Source organism: Sus scrofa, chromosome 5 (assembly GCF_000003025.6).
Source record: "Sus scrofa isolate TJ Tabasco breed Duroc chromosome 5, Sscrofa11.1, whole genome shotgun sequence".
NCBI lineage: Eukaryota > Metazoa > Chordata > Mammalia > Artiodactyla > Suidae > Sus > Sus scrofa.
In genome coordinates, this window is record NC_010447.5 from 66,651,291 (window position 1) to 66,670,836 (window position 19,546).

Below are 19,546 nucleotides of genomic sequence, written 5' to 3' on the forward strand. Positions count from 1 at the left end.
AGTTTGTAAAAGAGTTCCCTCTGCCCTACTGGGCTCACTGGACATGTGCAGATTGAATGAGAATGCTGGGGAAAGGGCTTAGTCATCAGAAAAGCTCTAGCCAAACATGAGTAATTACACCTGTCTCCCGACCAGACCAAAACACAATAGGAAAGTGAGAAAAAAACCCACATGAATGGGTAACTGGGCCATGCTTAGGTAAGAGCATTTCCCATTTCCTGGGGCTACTAGAACAGGAAAACTTGCACTCCTCCAAGATAGAGACTTGGTCTAAGAACTTCTCCCCCACTGAAGGTGGATGGGGCCAGCATCCAGGCTCAGGCTCCCCCAGGCAGAGGTCTGGTCTCATTCACTTTCATATTTACTAGGGCCTTGCACATAACAGACACCAGAAGGGTGGATGGGTGGACTTAAAACTTCAGCTACCATACTCCTAATCAAACCATCTTTGCCTGCCTCGTTTATGAAACACTTTTACTCTGGAATGAAGAACAAGTTCTGGACTTGGTGGGTAACGAGGGATGGCTACACACACAAATGTGAATGTATTTAATGCCTCAGAATTGTATACTTGGTAAATGGTTAAAAATGTAAATTTATGTTATGTATATTTTACCACAATACATTTCTTTTTTTTTTTTTCTTTTTTTGTGTTTTTGCCATTTCTTGGGCTGCTCCCAAAGCATATGGAGGTTCCCAGGCTAGGGGTCGAATCAGAGCTGTAGCCACCAGCCTATGCCAGAGCCACAGCAAAGTGGGATCCAAGTGGCATCTGCAACCTACACCACAGCTCATGGCAACGCCAGATCCTTAACCCACTGAGCAAGGTCAGGGATCGAACCCTCAACCTCATGATTCCTAGTCAGATTTGTTAACCACTGAGCCACGACGGGAACTCCACCACAATACATTTCTTAAACCACCTCTTTCACATTTATGAGTGAAGGATTCTCTTCAATGCCCAAACACAGGGGCTCTAAACCCCCACTGTTTGTGTCAAGTCATGAGGGAACAGGAAAGGAAGGCAAGCTTGCTTATGATCCTTGAGTGCCAATGCACTAAGGAGAGAAAACACCTAAAAACCTACAACTGTACATTAACGTGTCATAAAAACACCATGACAGCAGTTCCTAGGCTCCTGAGCCAACCTCTCTCCAGCCCTGCTCTACAGGTCTACCCCTGCACGCATTCCTCTGTAGGAGTTTGGCTCCTCCCTCTGTAATAAGATCTTGGGGATGAGGGGACCTCTTACCCTGAATGCCAATGGTAGGTAGGCCTAGCCTGGCTGCAGGGTTAGGGTTAGGGTTAGGGTTAGGGTTAGAGTGTGTTGAATGAGAACAGAAATAAATGACAAAATCTTTTGTATTTCCTGGAATTTTGTTGCATTGAGAAATTTGCATTCCTACAGCAGTAACATGTTCATTTAGCGCACAGAAATATTCCGGTTTTGCAGAGATTTATGGGGTAATGGTTAGCAGGCTTGGAAGGGTTGGAGTTGGGGAGGGTCCTGAATACTGTGTTCACGGCTGAAAGGCTGGCATTGGCATCATGCCAAGAGGACCAGATTAGAACCTATTGATGCAGAGCTCAGGGGGAGGAGTGATTTATCCTAAGGAAGTTTATCCCAGGGAGTGCCGTCTGGCAGTGGGACAGGCTGCCTCCCTAGGTAGGGAGTCTTCTGACGCTAGAGGCATTCAAGCAGATGCTGAGGCTCTGTTCTCAGGAATGCAGGTGAGAAGCCAGATACCAGGAATTACCAGACCCCACCCCCACCCCCACCCCAGGAGTCTAGGATTCCTTTGAGCTGGGATGGCAGTGAAAGCATGTAGTATAAGGTGGACCAGGGAGCCAGCATGGGTTAAACCAGGAGGCGACCCTGGACCAGGAAAATGTCTGGCAGTTGCTGTCTCACGTTCAGTTTCCCTCTACCCTCCCCCACCCGCCAGCCCCATCCCCTCCCACAGTTGGGGAGGAAGGCACCTGCCTAAAAGCGCCACAAGAGATTCGAGCTTCTCCAGCTTCCCTGGCGTGGGGAGAGGCGTTGAATCCAAGCCAGCGTCCTGCCAGCTCCTCCACTGTGGCAAGCAAAATTACCAGCTTCACACTGCAGATCTATTTAAGTCAGCCTTTCATGTCTGATGGATTTAAAAATATGCTAGAAGTCAGGCTCTTAAATACAAGAAACACAAACAAGCAGATGAGGCTGCATTTTCCTTCCTCTGTGCCCGCCCCACCCTCTTCCCTTCCTCCCCGCCTCTCTTACCACCTCCCAGAGTGGTTTTCATTCATGAGGCCCATCTCCCCCTCTCTCCATCCCCACTTCTCTCAGTGGCACAGACGTCTGTAGGCTGAGCAGTGTCTGGGTGCCCCCCTGGATCTAGGGCCCCCCTCAACTCAGAGGAGACACCCCCCCCCAACACATGCCCATGCCCTCACTCAGCTCACTCCCTGCCCGGCCAGGTCATCTGCATTGGCTATTGTGTGCAAATGCACCCCAGGCTGAGCCCAGAGCTGGGCTCACCAATTCCCCTGCTGTCCCAGATGAGGAGGTCCCTGCTGGCTCCAGGCCCACTGCCCAGGCAGGCACAGCCAGCCTTCCCAGGTCTATGCATTCAGATTTCCAGGAAGGCTGTTTGCTCCCTCCAGAGCCCCACAGCTCCCAGTAACCCCCTTGTGAGCTGTGGCTCCATGGGATGCTGTCACAGCAGAGGCCCCAGTCTGTCCTCAGATGTTCTGGGGCCTCTGCCCACTTTGGTTGATCTAACCTAATTTCCTCCTGCTGTAATTTAACCCCTATTCCTTTTAACCCCTGAGCGTCATCTCTTTTGAGATTTGATAAGTGGGCCCTGCAGCATGTCCTCCACCTACAGGCAGGTGGCTGGCTGCCAGGATTGCCGTGGTTGAAATCTGGAGAGAGGCTTTTCCCAAAACAGCGCCACCTACTGCTCCCTCCCCCCTGCCCCAATGCACAAGGGAGCTCTCTGTCTTGGGTGCCCATTGGAATGAGGAACTTTATTTTCACTAGTCTATTTTTATTTATTCTTTCGAATTGTTTTATTTATTTTGTTATTTTAAAAAATAATCCTGGCATTTCCTTTGTGGCTGACTAGTATCCATGAGGACGTGGGTTCCATCACTGGCCTTACTCAGTGGGTTAAGGATCCATCGTTACTGTGAGCTGTGGTGTAGGCCGGCAGCTGTAGCTCTGATGCAACCCCTAGCCTGGGAACTTCCATATATCACGGGTGCAGTCCTAAAAAGACAATAATAATAATAAAAACATTTAAAATTTTTTAAAAATTAGAAAAAAATTTAAAAAATAACACCAATCCATGTCACACCCCCACAAGAAATTCTGATTTAACTAGAAGTTGACCTTTTAAAAAATGTGTTTGGAATTCCCACTGTGGCTCAGTGGGTTAAGAACAGGATGTGGGTTCAATCCCTGGCCTCGCTCATTGGGTTAAGGATCCAGTGTTGCCATGAGCTGTGGTGTAGTTTGCAGACATGGCTAGGATCCCACGTTGCTGTGGCTCTGGCATAGGCCCTCAGCTGCAGGTCAAAATTGACCCCTAGCCTAGGAACTTCTATGTGCTTCAGGTGCAGCCCTAAAAAGAAAAAAAAAATGTGTTTAATATTAGTGTTATTCGCAACAACAATGGAATGAGGTAACAGTGCAGAATGCACCTGTGTGTGACCTTGTCCTCAGATGGGCCCTCATGTGCCTCTATGTCTCTGCCCATGTTCTCCCCTCTGTCTGGATTCCTTAAGAGAATTTCAAAGGCTTGCCTCTGTCCACACAGCTGGTCCTGAGTAAAGCAGGTGGCCTGACAGGTTCTGAGGCCTCCCTAGTATTGTGGGCCTTCTCGTTACAAGGCCCAGACAGCCGTCAGGCTCTGTCCCTACACTCAGGAGGAGAGTTGGGTGAAGGTGCTGCACCCCATCACTCTGCATTTGTGGGTCTACAACACACGTGCACACATGCACACACACAGTCATGCAAACACGTACACACATTCGCAAGAATCCACACACCCCGCGCATTCCACTTTCGTCCCTGACCCCCTTCCCAATAGTCCCATCATTCATGATGTGAACAAGGACTGTCACCTGTCACTTCGGTGAACAAAGAAGGTTGCAGCCATAAAGCCATCAGCCACTCCTGACTGCACGGAACTTAGGAGGGAGAAAAACAGGACACCAGCCCAAGACAGTTGTGGTTCATAGGGAAGGAAGGACTTCATAAGCCCAGACTCTTGCATCTTCCTGTACATAGAAAAGCGCTACATTCATTCATTAACTTGAGATGTCTGGGTTTCTTTAATTAGCAGTAATCTTTTGATGTTTGACTACCTGTTCGTGTGTGTGAGTTTCTTTGGGCAAAAAGTCCTATATATTCTGGGTCCTCCCTTACCTTTTGGGAGAAGCGCCTCAGAATAATCTGAGAAGCTGCCTCCTGGGCTTAAGTCCTCGGTAAGCCCACCAAACAAAACATAATTCTCAACTTTTAGGTTGTGCATATTTTTTTCACTTGACAATGACTCGAAATACTTTCCATGAATACTTTTCTAATGTGCCATTGTGCCCAGCAGTGCTCTATTCAGGAGCTCAAAGCCAGTGAAGGAGCCCCGGCAAAGGGAGGGGTGGACAGCGAGAGGCAGGGCAGATGCCGAGGGAAGCAAGAGGGAGCAGAGCTAAGTTGGCCCTGGGTTTCTTTTTAGGGCCGCATGTGCAGCATATGCAAGTTCCCAGGCTATCAGTCAAATCGGACCTATAGCCTCCCACATATGCCACAGCCACAGCCACGCCAGATCCGAGCCACGTCTGTGACCAACACCATGGCTCATTGCACTGCTGGATCCTTAACCCACTGAACAGGGCCAGAGATCACACCTGCATCCTCACGGATACTAGTCGTGTTCATTACCGCTGAGCCCACAATGAGAACTGCCAAGGCAGACATGTTTTTAGCAGAGGATTTAATGACAAGCTGAAGGGTGAGGATGGGAAGGGAGCAGCCTGGCAGTCAGGAAAGCCAGGGAGGAAGGGAAGCAGAAGAGGAAGCCGTTTGGTGTCCAGCAGGGCTGGGGCAAGAGTAGGATGAAGATTCTGGGTGGGGGATGTAAGCAAAAGAGGCCCAAAGTTGAGAGCCTCCCTGGACCAGAGGAATTAAAATGCCATCTGGCAGGTGACAAGGGACCATCAGAGGGTTTTAACAGGGGAGTGACAAGGTCAGATTTGCAACCGTGTTCCAAGAAAGTGGAGTGGCAAGTTGAGGATAAGATTAGAGACCAGGAGACAGGTCAGCACCTCTCACTCCGGTCCCAGGACACACAGCGAGGATGGCCAGGTGTGCTGAGCACGGGGGAGAAAGAACCCCATAACCAACCAACTTCCACTTCCCCCGTGGCCGCATTTGTCCCCGAGCCGCCATACTATCAACCTTGGCCTTGCCACAGTCCTGTGTGAGGCCAGGCTCCCCAGTATGTCCTCACCCCAGACTTTAAGTCATTAAAGCTCAAACACTGAATTTTTTCCAACTAAATCCAGAGAGCCTTAGGGAAGGGGATTTCTCCGAACGAGGTGGGGGCTTAGGGATTATAACCTACAAACCTCAAGCCACATAAAACTTGGTATCATCCACTCCTTTGAATTTCCAGGGGCCATTGTTTCCCCCACAATCGTGATGATCAAACCTGGCTGTGGTCTGTGGACTGGGAGGGAACACTCAGAGAACCCGTGGGCACCAGGCACTCTGGAGTTTTCCAGCCTCTTCTGTGACATCCTCTGTGGACCATTTTCTCACTGCGGAAGCCCAAGGCCCTCCTCCAGGGCACGGCGGCAACTCTTTCTCCCCAGGACCTTAAAGTCTGGGGCCAGACCGGTGTATAGACGTGACCACATCCCCCAGTCATCGGTCCTAGGCCTCCCTGATCCCAGACAGCTGCCCAGCCTCAGCCCCCCTCCGCTCCCCTCCCCTCCCTCAGAAGACCACCTGTCCGAAGGGCCACTCTTCAGAAAGGCTGTGGGAGGGACACTTGGAATCTAATCAGAGCTCATCCACGGGCGATATTAGCAGAGCTGAATTAACTCCCCACAGGATGAGAGCCACCCAGCCCTGGCCAGCCGGCAGCTGTATTCTTAATTCCATTTCCTCTCAGTTATTAAAATGATTTTCCAAGAGATAGTCCCACCCAGCAGAGTCACAGACTAATAACAGCAGCCAAGCGCCTGGAGGAGCAGCCTGGCCGCCCCCACCCCGTCTACTGCAGAATCTCTGGCAAAGTCTCTGTGATGTCGCCCTGCAGTCCCTCTGGGAACTTCCTCTGCTCCAGCCGTGATTTCTCCCTGACCCCCGACCTTGCAGAGAGCCCAGCAGCTGTCATACTCTCCCCCCCCGTCAAGCTGCAGCACCAGGAAATCCCACCTCCTTCAGCTGCGGGGAGGCCTGCAGATTGTTCTAAGCCAAGACCTTCACTTGGTGAGAACACAGTACCTAGTCGGGGGGCAAGGGGGTGGCATGCCGCCCTCAGAGACATGCAGCAGGGAGGTTCCAGAGTAGGAACAACGGGCGCTGGCAAGTGACAGGAGCATGGTGGCCGCAAGTCCTCACGGGCTCACTTAGCAAGTATTCCCTGCACATCTAGGATGGGCCAGGGTCTGTGCTCCATGCTGAACACAAACACAAGTCAAATACAGAACCTGCCTCAGTCAGGGAGGCACAAAAGCAGACACCGATATTACAGCAGGATCCATGGGGCAGACCCTCACCCAAAGCCACAGGGAGCCAGGTGGGGGCCCAGGGGGCCTGTGTGTTCTACCCTGGAGGGGCTCAAGCTGACCCACGTCAGATCTATCACAATCATAATAGCAAACGCATGCCAGCTCGCGGTGTCCTGAGCCTGGCTCCCACTTAGGCCCCATCGCCCTCCTTTGAGGAAGGTGACAGGTTATGGCCAGTCGGCAGGTAGACAAGCTGAGGCAGAGAGGCTGCTGTGCTGCAGGTCACACAGCCAGGAGGTCACGGGAGAATCGGGGCTTGAACATGGTTCTCCAGCCCAAGTCCACCCTCCATGTGCCCCAGGCTCCTCAGGGGACAGTGGGTCCTCCTTGATGACACCCCAGGTGGCCTCCCACCCCACCTGTGGGTATGATCTCTGTCCCAACTCTGCACCATTCAGTGAGTGGCCTCAGATCCTGAGTCCTGTTCAGTGGCCTGAGGTCCCCCAAGTCCTGGCCCTGGTCTGACATCCCACCCCGCATCTAATCCAGGGTACTCCAAGCCGCCTTCAGAATCTTCTCCAAGCAACAGAGGATCATGTGCCTTGTCCCTTGGACCCCAGGAAGAGGACTCCAACCCACTGTGGGCAGAGACTCCGCCTAGAGGGGCTTCTCCCTCCCAGGGACCCCTGCACGTGCCTGTCTGGGGCCCTCAGTTCTCAGAACTGAAAGCTGCCGTCTCACAGCAGGGGTGCGTTTCCATCCCATCTCACTCTCGCAGCACCCGTGACAAGGGTGTTATCGTCATGCCTCTCCCAGAGGAAGGGTCCCCAGAGGAAGAGGCGATTCTAGCAACTCACCAGGTCTCAGCCCAAGTCTGTGCACTCCAAGGCTGGCTGGGGTTCAAGGCGTCATCCATGACCGTGACTCCCAAGGCTGGGCGGGAGCTGGAACAGCCTGTGTCTTTGGCTTCAAGCGCGATGCTTCATCCACCAGAGCTCACCAACAATGGCCAGAAAGCACTTGTCATGACATCAGAAACCCATGATGCAGGAGTTCCCGTCATGGCGCAGTGGTTAACGAATCCGACTAGGAACCATGAGGTTGCAGGTTCAGTCCCTGCCCTTGCTCAGTGGGTTAACGATCCGGCATTGCCGTGAGCTGTGGTGTAGGTCGCAGGCGCGGCTCAGATCCTGCGTTGCTGTGGCTCTGGCGTAGGCCGGTGGCTACAGCTCCGATTCGACCCCTAGCCTGGGAACCTCCATATGCCGCGGGAGCGGCCCAAAGAAATAGAAAAAGACAAAAAAAAAAGAAAAGAAAAGAAACCCATGATGCCCCGCAAAGCCTCTGGAAGACACTTTGAGTACAGGCTCTCTGAGTGGAAAGTGATGCCCTGAGTGCCCTGCTCTCCTGCAAACCACCACCTGGGGCTTGAGGGCAGCAGAAGGGTCTGGAACGCAGAGCAGCCTGTGCGCGCGCGCGGACTCTACACACCCGCCTCCCAGACAATTACATCCTCCGAGCCGTCCTTGTGGGATGAAGAGTTTGACACCAGAAAGGAGGATGCAGATGACCTCAGAGCCACTCGGATTGCTGCTCTTCGCTTCCCTCTGGGCAAGTGTGGCAGTGTCATGGCCGTTTCCCATGTCAGCACCACCGAGGAGCCTCCATCTCCATCCCCCCTCCCTGGGGTTCTGCCTGGTGCACTTACATTTTTTCTGTGGCTGATTTTCTGAAATAGGCAGTAGGTTGAGTCTGTTGCCATTTTTTAGGGGATGTGACTGCCCAGTTGAGCCGACTAGCCCGGGAGCGTGTGTGGCCGGCAAACCTTGTCCTGTCACTTTCGCCATTAAAGCCCTAGGGTCTTCTCACTGACCCAGGGAAAAGTCTCCTTGACACAGTCACCGGCTTTCAACCCCAGACCCGGCTGCATCCCAAATCTCTCTTCTACCCTTTCCTCCCAGGCCCAGTTTTTAGCCTTTGCTCTTTTTTTTTTTTTTTTTTTTTCCATTTTTTAAAGTTTTATTGAAGGATAGTTGATTTACTCCTTTTAAAACACGCCTCCCGGAGTTCCCGTCGTGGCGCAGTGGTTAACGAATCCGACTAGGAACCATGAGGTTGCGGGTTCGGTCCCTGCCCTTGCTCAGTGGGTTAACGATCCGGCGTTGCCGTGAGCTGTGGTGTAGGTTGCAGACGCGGCTCGGATCCCGCATTGCTGTGGCTCTGGCGTAGGCCGGTGGCTACAGCTCCGATTGGACCCCTAGCCTGGGAACCTCCATATGCCGCAGGAGGGGCCCAAGAAATAGCAACAACAACAACAACAACAACAAAACAACAACAAAAAAGACAAAAGACAAAAAAAAAAAAAAAAAAAAAACACCTCCCTCTCCAGACGCTTTTGGGCTGGGCCCTGGCCGGCTCATGCCACTGCTGCCCTGCTTCTCTGTGACCCTCCCTGACCCGCCCTGACCCTCGTTGACCCTCCCTGACCCTACCCTCCTCTTCTGCTTTTTCCGATTTCTGTTTACTGTCTTCAGAGAGGCTCTCTTGATCCCCAACAGCCTCTACCTCTTCTTTTTTTTTTTTTGTCTTTTTAGGGCTGCACCAGCAGCATATGGAGGTTCCCAGGCTAGGGGTCTAACCGGAGCTGTAGCCACCGGGCTACACCACAGCCACAGCCACACAGGATCTGAGCCACGTCTGTGACCTACACCACAACTTACAGCCACGCTGGATCCTTAACCCACTGAGCAAGGCCAGGGATCAAACCCGCAACCTCATGGTCCCTAGTCGGGTTTGTTAACCACTGCGCCACAATGGGAACTCCCCTCTACCTCTTCTTAATATGCATCACTCTTGTTTAGGGTCTGCTCCTGGCATTTGCTTTGTTTCCTGCTCTGTTCCCAGTACCTGGCATAGAGCCTGCTTTCCCAGAGGGACTGAGACACATTCACAGGCTGAGAAAGCTGGAAGAAAGACTCCTCAGGTAGCTCTCCTGGGTCCAGCTGGGACCAGGACGGGAGCCCTGGGATTGAGGATGGCCCAGCACCCGCATCTGAGCTGGAAGGCGTGTCCAGCCTCCAGGCCACAGGTAGGAGCGTCTCTCTCTCCCGCCACAGGTAAGTTCCATGTCTGGTGGCCACCCGGAATGCCCAGACCAGTCCTTCCTTCTGGCACACATGTTCTCCCAGGGGACCCACTTCTGGGCCTGGGCCCAGAGAAGGACCTTATTGTTCTGTCTTCTCCTGACCTACCAGCCACAGTGACATGAGCCTCTGTCCTTTGTCACACTAATGATGATTTATGGCCACTTATTTCCTAGTAAGTGTAGCCAGCCCACTCTAGAGTATTTCTGTGTCTGTTACTACAGTCAAGATGGGGTTCTTAGGAGTTCCCTTCATGGCTCAGTAGTTGACGAACCTGACTAGGATCCGTGAGGTTGTGGGTTTGATCTCTGGCACCGCTCAGTGGGTTAAGGATCTGGCATTGCCATGAGCTGTGATGTAGGTCACAGACGTGGCTCAGATCCTACATTGCTGTGGCTGTGGTGCAGGCCAGCAGCTGCAGCCTGAATTCTACCCCTGGCCTGGGAACTTCCAAATGCTGCAGATGCAGCCCTAAAAAGCAGAAAAAAAAAAAAAAAAGATGGGGTTCCCCTGGTCCCCTCCTCCTCCCTCTGGCCGCTCCTCAAAATGTACTTCCAAGCCTCTGACTCTGGCCACCAAAGAGCATGGGTGTTCCCATTACACGAACTCAATATATTATGAACCGAAACCAAATATGACTTTTCCTGGGAAAAGCGGCATGTGTTGAATTCCAGTGTGACGTGAAGGCTGCAGATTCCCACACCTCTTCTCCATGGATGCAGCTGGGCCAGCTGGGCCAGAAGGTCACCTGGAGGTTCTTGGAGATGCAGGGAGAGAGAGCCGAGGGGAGGCCTCTCCCTAATTGGCGGTTTTCTGGTTCTGACGGAAGGCCACACTCTTCTTGCTGCCAGGCGGTCCCCGCCTGCTGGAGGCTGGGAGACGACCATCAAGAGCTCGCAAGCCACTTGAGAAGCCTTTCACAAGCTGATGAGCAGAGCCGCAGAGCAGCCATGCAAGCCCCAGGCTTTTGGCGAAACTACGTGTATGTCACCTGTAGTGCTGCCTCTGAACTCTGGACCTAAGCCTGCAGCCCCAGGGCCTGGCCGGCTGCCAACCACGGAGGGCAGTGCCTGCCCCCGCCTCCCCTGCCCCAGGCCCTTCAGAGGCCCACAAGCCTCAAGTGCTGGCATCCAGTAGTGCTTCTCTCTGACAGGGTTGGAATGCAGGCAGACATATTATTCATGTAGCAACGATAACTGGAGATTTCACGGCACTTTCAGTTTCCAAACGTTTTCTAGTTCTTTCGCGTGCGTCCCTCCTTTGCGTCTTACAGAGGTGGCGTGCCTTGCCCAGACTCACGTAGTGAGTAAGCGGCAGTGCGGGGGTTTGACAGGTCCTTTGGCTCCAAACCTCTGTCCTGTGGCAGAGTCATCAGGGATGAATGCTTCCCTTTGGCGGTGGGGCCAGCAGGGGCCTGGGTCCTTGGCTCAACATCCTAGGGGTTCTCTGCCCCATGTACTCCAGCTGCCCCTGAGGCCAAGCCGCCCACAGCCTAGTGGTTGGTAAATACCCCTTTCACTTCTGCCATGCGAAGTGACCTGCTGCTGGGGTACAAGAAGGGCCCCAGGCCTCCTTTTCGGAAAGTGACAGACTGGGTCCCATGGGGGGGGTGCAGAGGGCAAAGAAACTCAGCACCATCTCTTTCTGAAGCAGCCACAGAGGCAGCCCACCACCGGACACAGCCCATGTCACCTGCCGAGGGGGGTGCCAAGACTGTGGGGGACGAAATGCAGGTGGGTGGTCAGGGAGGACGGCTGAGGGACCAAGATTCTCAGTTTGGGAGCAAGAGCAGACCCCGCCTGCTCCAAAATGGACCAGCAGACCGTGTGTGCCCTGAGCCCCGAGGGCAGGGACGGCGCCAGTGGACTCTGCTGCGTTGCCGGAGCCTCGCTCAGAGCCTGGAGCCCATGCAGTTTCCAATAAGTGTTTATTGGCCGAATTTCTGATCAGTGAACAGTTTCTGTCTGAGTCTCAGCTGAATATGAGCTAATTGCTTCCAACGGGAGGGGGGCAGGGCAGCCTGGGAGGCTCTGGGCGTGGAGCCAGGTACCTCCCTGCACTCAGACAGGTGTGAGCAGATCGCCCATCCTCAGGTAGCTGGCCTTCTCCCGGCGGTCACCTGACCACAGGCCCAGCATCTGAGCATGACACACCAAAGGACTCAGCCCTGCTAGGGGGCCTCACAGGTGGGGCACCAGGTATGCGGGGATGTGCCCTTCAAGATGCCAGGTAAGGAGCAGGGATCTTCTTTTGGAAGAGGGCTCCAGGCCCGGGCTGGGCATCCTCCATGTAGCAGAGAGGGAGGCCGGGCACTTACAGAGAGGAGATGAGGCATGACAGATACCCAGGCATCTGAAGTGGCCAGCAGGCCAGGGACAGACCCTGACCAGGTGACTACCCAAGGCACGGGGATGAGCTGAGGTCTGGAGCCTGGCTGGGCCTCTTGGTGGGGGGCCCGCTGTGGTGCCAAGAGGGGAGGAAGGCTAAAGAGATGGCAGGTAGGGCCTGGCAAAGGGGAGATAGACTCCTTCAAGGAGCACAGATGGACACAAGCCTGGCAGCTCTGGAGTCACTGTGGGCACATTCCGTGGGGGTCCAGCTGGTGCCCTAGTGCCTTGTTTCCTCCCAACTGCACCCCTCTCTGTCCAAGGGAAACAGGTGCAGAAAGAGGCAGGTTCCTGTCCTTGGAGCTTGTGGACCAGTGGGGACATCCAAGCCACAGTGGACCTCAGGGCAAGTGCAGGGGGGCCGTGTTCAAACAAGCCCAGATAAGACCACCAAAGGGGGCACAGAGGCTGCAGGCCTGGGGAGATGTGGGGTGAGATGGGAGGGAGAAGTTCCTGAGATGGAGGAGAGGACTGCGGGAAAGTCACTGCTGGGTTTTTTACAGTGATAGGAAGGAAGGAAAGAGAGAAAGAAAGGGAAGAAAGGAAGAAAGAAAGAAAAAGAAGTGAGGGAGGGAGGGAGGAAGAGAGAGAGAGAGAGAGAGAGAGAAAGAAAGAAAAAGAAAGAAAGAAAGAAAGAAAGAAAGAAAGAAAGAAAGAAAGAAAGAAAGAAAGAAAGAAAAAGAAAGAAAAGAAAGAAAGAAAGAAAAAGAAAGCGGGAGAAAGGAAGAGAAAGAAAAAAAGAAAGAAGGAAGGAAGAAAAGAAAAGAAGGAAGGGAGGAAGGAAAGAAAGAGGCAGAGTCTGGGCAAAGCAGGTTTCACCAGTGAGGTCGTGTCCGCAGCATCCCTGTTGTCAAGCCGAGACCTCATCCGGCCCAGAGCATGCTGGGAGCAGACCTGCTCATTTCCCACTGACACAGGGAAATGACAGTTCCAGTGCAGCGCTCCCACAGGCAGGAGGGAGGGGCTGCTGTGGAGCTGCTCCTCCGTGTCCCCCAGTTTCATTCCGGCAGCCCAGGAGCAGAGCCAGGAGCAAGCGCAGCAGGGGCTGAAGACCCAGGGTCGGGTACGCCTCAGGGAAGCCTGCTTCTGGTGGCCGGAGAGGCTTGAAAGTCTGCTGGGCCTTGGCTCAGCCCAGCCCTCCCACCCCGGGGGTGTCGGGCTCGACTGCAGCCCCCCAATCCCTGGAGCTCCTTGCTGTCTCTTGATGCACTGCACGATTTGGCCCCGTGGACCATGGATGGAATTCTCCAAAGCTGGATGGGCTCCCTGCCCAAGGATGGGCAGAATCCCTGGGCTCCCCAACTCTCACCCCCCTACAGTGAAACCCATTACTGAGCCCCCGTCAAGTGCCCTCTGGGGGAGCCTTGCCCAATCGCCTTTCTTCCAGTGTAGTCATTGTTGTCCCTGCTTTAGCTCCTCTATTTTTCTTGCCCACATAAGGACAAAAGCATTCCATGATTTGCTCTGTATTTGTCTGCGGTTACAAAGAGAAGGGTGCACAGAGGACTGAGCAGGGCAGCAGAAGGGAGGTGAGCAGGCCCCAAAAATGGCTCCCCCCGCCCCGGGCCCAGAGCTCTGCTCCCAGTGGGTGTGGAGGGCCTGGGCACCCAGGCCGCAGGGCTTCAGGGAAGTAGGCAGTGCCAGGTGGCAATGGAAGGGTGGGGGCCCCTCTTTGCTGGAGTCAGTTGTCATTTTCCTAGGCACTGCCATTCCCAGGACCCCCCGCCACAGGCCCACCAAGGCCTCCTCTGCCTCCTCCCCATTGAGGGTCCTGTCAGCTGCACCCACTACCTCTAAATGGCCCTTCTGCCTTCCCAGCATCTGGAGGGTCTCTCTCAGGGAACACGACACAGATGAGACTGTCTTGGAAGCTAAAGATAAACCAAAAAGCAAACTGAACCAAACACTTCACCAGACCTGGCCAAATGCATTGCATTTCCACCCTACAGAGATTCTGTTGCCACACTTGGATCAAACCTAGAATTTTCCCCAGCAGGTCTCTAAAGGAAAGATTGATTGGCTCAGAACTGAGATGCAGGACACAGCCTTACCCCAGGCAGAGGGAAACAAACAAGGCCCCCGCAGGGCCTCCAAGTACTGTTGTGCAGTTTGCACACTGCACAAAAGCACCAAGACAGGAGGCAAGTGGGGACTGAAATCTACTTTGCCTGCCAGGCAGGACATCCGCAGACCAAGGCTCCATATCTGCCCACAGAGCCTGTTCCCTTTCTGAGTGATGATGGTACCAGAGAGAACATCTTAGAGCCGATGAGGGCAGGAGATAAAGATGCAAGTGAGGGGAGATATTGTTCTGGGCCAGGAGGCGGGCGTCCAGCCAAGACCCCAAGGCTGCTTTGGGGCCGAAGAAAGCACTTTAGGTCAAACTGCACAGGGCTGGTGGGCAGGAGAGCAGGGAAGAGGGAGGGGCTGAGGGATGGCAGACCCCAGGGCATCAAGGCCAGGGTATGGGGTGTCTTAGGGTTGTTTAGGGTCTTAGTGTCTTGGACCTACATGAGCCATTTTTAGAGGAGGAGTTTAATTTGGTCTTGGTTCCTTTTCACTTTTCGCCTTTATTTATTTATTTATGTTTTAGGGCTGCAGTCACAGCACATGGAGGTTCCCAGGCTAGAGATAGAACTGGAGCTGCAGCTGCCCACTTTCGCCACAGCCACAGCAACGCCAGATCTGAGCCGCCTCTGTGACCTACACCACGGCTCACGGCAGCACTGGATCCTTAACCCACTGAGCGAGGCCAGGGATTGAACCCGCATCCTCGTGGATGCTAGTCAGGTTCTTAACCCACTAAGCCACAACGGGAACGCCTCCTTTTCACTTTTTTATCTTTATTTTTAGGCGTAGAACCCTCCCCCCTCCCAATATAAAAATAGACAAGGGAAGAATTGTTCTTTTTTTGAATTTGGGGAAGCAGACCAAGCTCTACTCACAAGCCCAGGGCTCCAGAGACACAGCATGGGAAACCCTCTCTGGGCCCAGGTCCTTCTGTTGGTGGTGATGAGGCTGAGGCCCAGGCCTTCAGAGCACAGGAAGCAGAGCCTGGCCTAGACCCCACAGCCCGGGCACCTGGCTCCCTCGTTCCTACACCCAAGAGGCACCCTCCCACTCCTCAGCAACTGAATCTTCAAGGCCCGGGTTGCTGCTCTAGAGTGAGTGCCTTTTCATCAAGTGTTCCTCCCGCCGCAGAGATTTCTCATTTCAGCTGCAATTGAGCCCTGGATCAGCAAGGTGGGGAAGGGGACAGGGAAAGAACTCCAGAGGCCCTGCCTGGTCCAGGGCACACCTACCCCTCGGAGCCTGATGGTCAATGGACTTGTGGATGGTGGGGTTGGGCACCCCTGCTGGCAGACCAGCTCCGCCAGCCCAGGACTCTCCGCAGCCTGGGAGGGTGTCAGGGGCCACCAGGCCCCTCCCCAAGGCTCCTGCATCTTGAGCCTTCCAAGAATCCCGGGCCTCTGCTGACCCAGAGGGCCTCCATCTGGCTTCTCCACGACAGGACTAGGGTCTAAGGGGTTAGAGGGCGGCAGGGCAGAAAAAGTCGGGGGGGCTGGAGATCTATCAACCCCACTGGGGAGGGGGGCTTCTGGAGGAATTCAGGGACCAAGTTCTTTCCCCGGGGCTCCACGGCCACCCCACTCAAGATGAGGGGGTTCCTGCTGATGGTGGGGTGCAGGGAGGGTACAGGCAAGGTCACGCACTGGCCCAGGCAGCCCGTGATGGAGCCAGGGAGCAGGAACGAGAGCATCAACTACCATACCTTGGACTGTGCCTCTGACGGCCCTTCTCTCCAACCCTGCCCTAGTCTCACCCGAGCAGCCCAGGACCATGAACTCAGCCATCTGCTTGCTCCGGACCCTCCCAACCCTTCCTGCTTCTGACCTCACCCTCCCTCCCTCCCGGCTACACATGGCCTCCCATTCCAGAGACTTTAGGTTGACCCGTGGGCCCTCACCCCAGCTCCAGGACCCTCTTCCCATCCCCTGAGGGTCTCGGGGGGATGCCCTTGGGCTGGTCCCAGCTTCAAGGCTGCTGCTTCCTTCCTTCTGTCCTTCCCAGAGCAGCACGATTGGACCTTTTGTTCCACAGAGGGTCTTTCACCTCCTCCCAGCCCGCCCCTTCCAGGGCACCAGGAACGCTGCGCTCTCATGTGCATTTATTGAACGCCCATGGGGTGCGCGGTCCTATGCTTAGGGTTCGGAGCCACAGTCTAGTCAAAAGGAGACCGGAGCTGGTACAGAAAACGTTTCATAGCTGCTGGACATCTGGGAAGGGGTCCGGGGGGGGGCGGGGAGAACTAATCACAAAACAAATTCCTATTCGAAAGCAACAGAATCTCCTCTGAGAGTAAGATATATTCTATGCACACACACGCGCGCACGCACACACACACACACGCATCCCTGAAAGAACACAGACGTTACCACTTGGCTGTATATGCACGCACACACATGTGTGCGAGTAAATGAACTAATGGGTATGCTGTCCGCGCACGCGCATGCGTACACGCACCGCAGCGCGCACAGTCTGGCTTATGCTATCAAAGACACTACGTCTCCAGGTTCTAGTGAAGCAATCTGTCCTAGATGCCTGCAGCATGCAAAACTGGAAGATCCGAGAGTCACAGCTAAGGAGGACGACGGGGACACTCCTCCATCGGGGCCTGGCCGCCGCACCCTCTGTCGGGAGGACAGAGCCTGAGAAGGGCCCCCAGAGCAGAGCCGAGGAGCGAGAGCCCCTCTGTCCGGTGACAGGGCCCTCGGGAGGCCGGCCGAATTCACCAGGCTCGAGGGCAGAGGGTCAGGCTCCGGTTTGGAGCGTGTAGTCCCGCAAACAGGGTCCCTTGTCGCAGCGCTGCAGATGGAGGTGAGTTTCCGGGCTCGCTCGCTCTCTGCAGCCTCCCACGTGTGCTAACGCATTTTGTAGTAATTAGATACAGATGTTTCGCACAGCTGTCCCTTAAAATCCAAGTCTACGGTGAAATCGAGGTCTCGCTGCAAAGGAGGAGTCAGGGCATCAGGGCGGAAGGAGGCCACGGGGTCTCCCCTCCCGCAGGCAGGGGCCGGGCGTCCCTGAGTTGCTGAGGTTTTCCAGCTGGGGAGTCCCTGCAAATACCCCTCAGGAGCCCACTCTGCTGCCCCTTCATCCACAGGGGGAAGGCCTTTGATTTCTAACTTAAATCCTTCCCGTTAGAATACAGAAACACCCCCTCTGATTTCACGGGGAGAAGTCACAGCGGGGCAGTTAAGTCTCCAGCGGAGGAGCCCTAAAGCCCGCCCCCGTGGCTGGCAGGGCCCATGCCCGCACGGAATGCTCAATCACCCGGTCTTCAGCCCACCCGGCCAGCCAAGGGAAGGCAGACGTGGTCTCCCAGGCCACCAGGAACTGTTCTTTCCTGGCTAGCTCGTCCTACATGAGCGAAACCCAGAGCAACAGCCTCTGTTTTCAAAACCCCTCCCAGGAAGAGCTAGCGGCTGTTCTGGAGCCCAGGAGGATCCCCAGGGGCCCTACAGGAAGGCTCTTCAGTGATGCCATCACATCCAAATCCCACTTTTCCCACCTCCTCCCTCTTAGCTTTTCTGATTGTGCAGGAGGCGCCTAGCCCCAGCCCTCTCCCCGACTGAGTCCTGGTCAGAACCTGGGAACAAGCTCTGCAGCCCCTCCTCCCCTCTGACTCCGCCCCAGCAGAGGCTGGGTAGGCACTCACCACGTTTTTGGCATTTGGCTTCATGGATATGGTCCCATAGATCTCCTCCCCCCTCCGGACAGTGAGGTAATCTTCCAGGTAGAAGACGGTTTGCTTCCAGTGGGTGTAGGGAGCATCAGGGGCTGAGGGATGAAGGACAGGGCCGGTGGGGAGGGGCGGTCAGAGAGGATGTTGGCTACCAGGCTTCTTCTGGGACTCAGAACACCCCCAGCCCCAGCAGCCCACCGGGAGACCTGCCAAACCCCCACTCCCCCAGCCCAGGGAATCCTCCAGCCTTCAAATCCACAGGCCCTGGGGACTGCGGATCTTAGTTGGGGATCCAAAAAGAAACAAGCTCATGTTACAAGGTCATACCGAGGGGCGGGGTTTAGACAACTGCGTCTCAAAATCCTACTGTTTTCCAAGTTCAGCAGAGTGAAGACTTTCAGGGAGTGTGGAGAAGAGATTTGTATCCTGGCTCCCTTTAAATGACACCATTTATGCCAATCCCACAGCTAAACCAGTTTTTCCCCAATTCCACGGACAGCCCAGGCCCACAAAACTGCCTGCCTCTCTCGGTCCAAGAACCATTCTGGTACCCTTGGCCCAGGCCTGCCATGAGGTTTTAGCCGTGCCTTCCTACCTGGACGGAATAGATATTGGGGATGGTTATCATTCCAGGGACCCAACGCTGGTCCACAGCTTACAGCTTATGACTGATCCCAAGCCACATGTATTTGCCACTAAATCCCATCCATCCCTCTGGGTGCACTACCAATTCTACAACCAGATGGGGGGCCCCGCCATAGGGGCTCCCCTCCTCAGCAGTAGCATCCTTGGAACACTTCCCTCCCTAATCACCAGCCTCTCCCTTCCTCCTCCTACAAGGTCACGTCCTCTGGGAAGCCCTGCCTGACCATCCACCTGGATCAAGGGCACCCTGAGCTTATGTGATCTCGGTGTCGGTCTTGCGGCCCCTTTTACCTTTTTTTTTTTTTTTTTTTTTTTTGTCTTTGTGCCATTTCTTGGGCAGCTCCTGCAGCATATAGAGGTTCCCAGGCTAGGGGTTGAATCGGAGCCATAGCCTCCAGCCTACGCCAGAGCCATAGCAACACGGGATCCGAACCAAGCAACGCCGGGTCCTTAACCCACTGAGCGAGGCCAGGGATCAAACCCGCAACCTCATGGTTCCTAGTCAGATTTGTTAACCACTGAACCACGACGGGAACGCCAATGTTGTTTATTTATTTATTTATTCACGTATTTATTTATTTATTTAGTCTTTTTGTCCTTCTACTTGTTTGTACCTCTACGAACCTGCAGTCTCTATGAGGGCAGGGGCCACGCCAAGCCTGCTTATTATTATATCCTCAGTGCCCACCTCCAACGTGCTAGGTCTGTGAGGACCATATAAAGGAATGATGGTAAGAGAGTTTCCTGGTGGCCTAGTGATTACGGATGCTGTGTGGTCTCTGCTGTGGCTCGGGTTTGATCCCTGGCTTGAGAACTTCTGCATGCCCAGGCATGGCCAAAAAAAAAAAAAAAAAGCCAAGGAGAAGGTATGCGGTGATACTTCAATGTCCCCATAGGGGTTC

General features: G+C 54.3%; 1 protein-coding gene across 2 annotated transcripts in view; it reads right to left on the reverse strand.

Annotated features, from left to right (window-relative positions):
- PRMT8 (protein arginine methyltransferase 8) overlaps positions 16,405–19,546 on the reverse strand; it is an 86,587-nt gene continuing 83,445 nt past the window's right edge. For both annotated transcript variants that reach the window (XM_003481700.4, XM_005664074.3), the window contains exons 9-10: positions 17,973–18,094; positions 16,405–17,259 (exon numbers count right to left, since the gene is read on the reverse strand). In XM_003481700.4, the coding sequence (XP_003481748.2) occupies positions 17,176–17,259; positions 17,973–18,094 (206 nt within the window). In that variant the 3' untranslated portion in view covers positions 16,405–17,175. The remainder of the gene's footprint in view (positions 17,260–17,972; positions 18,095–19,546) is intronic.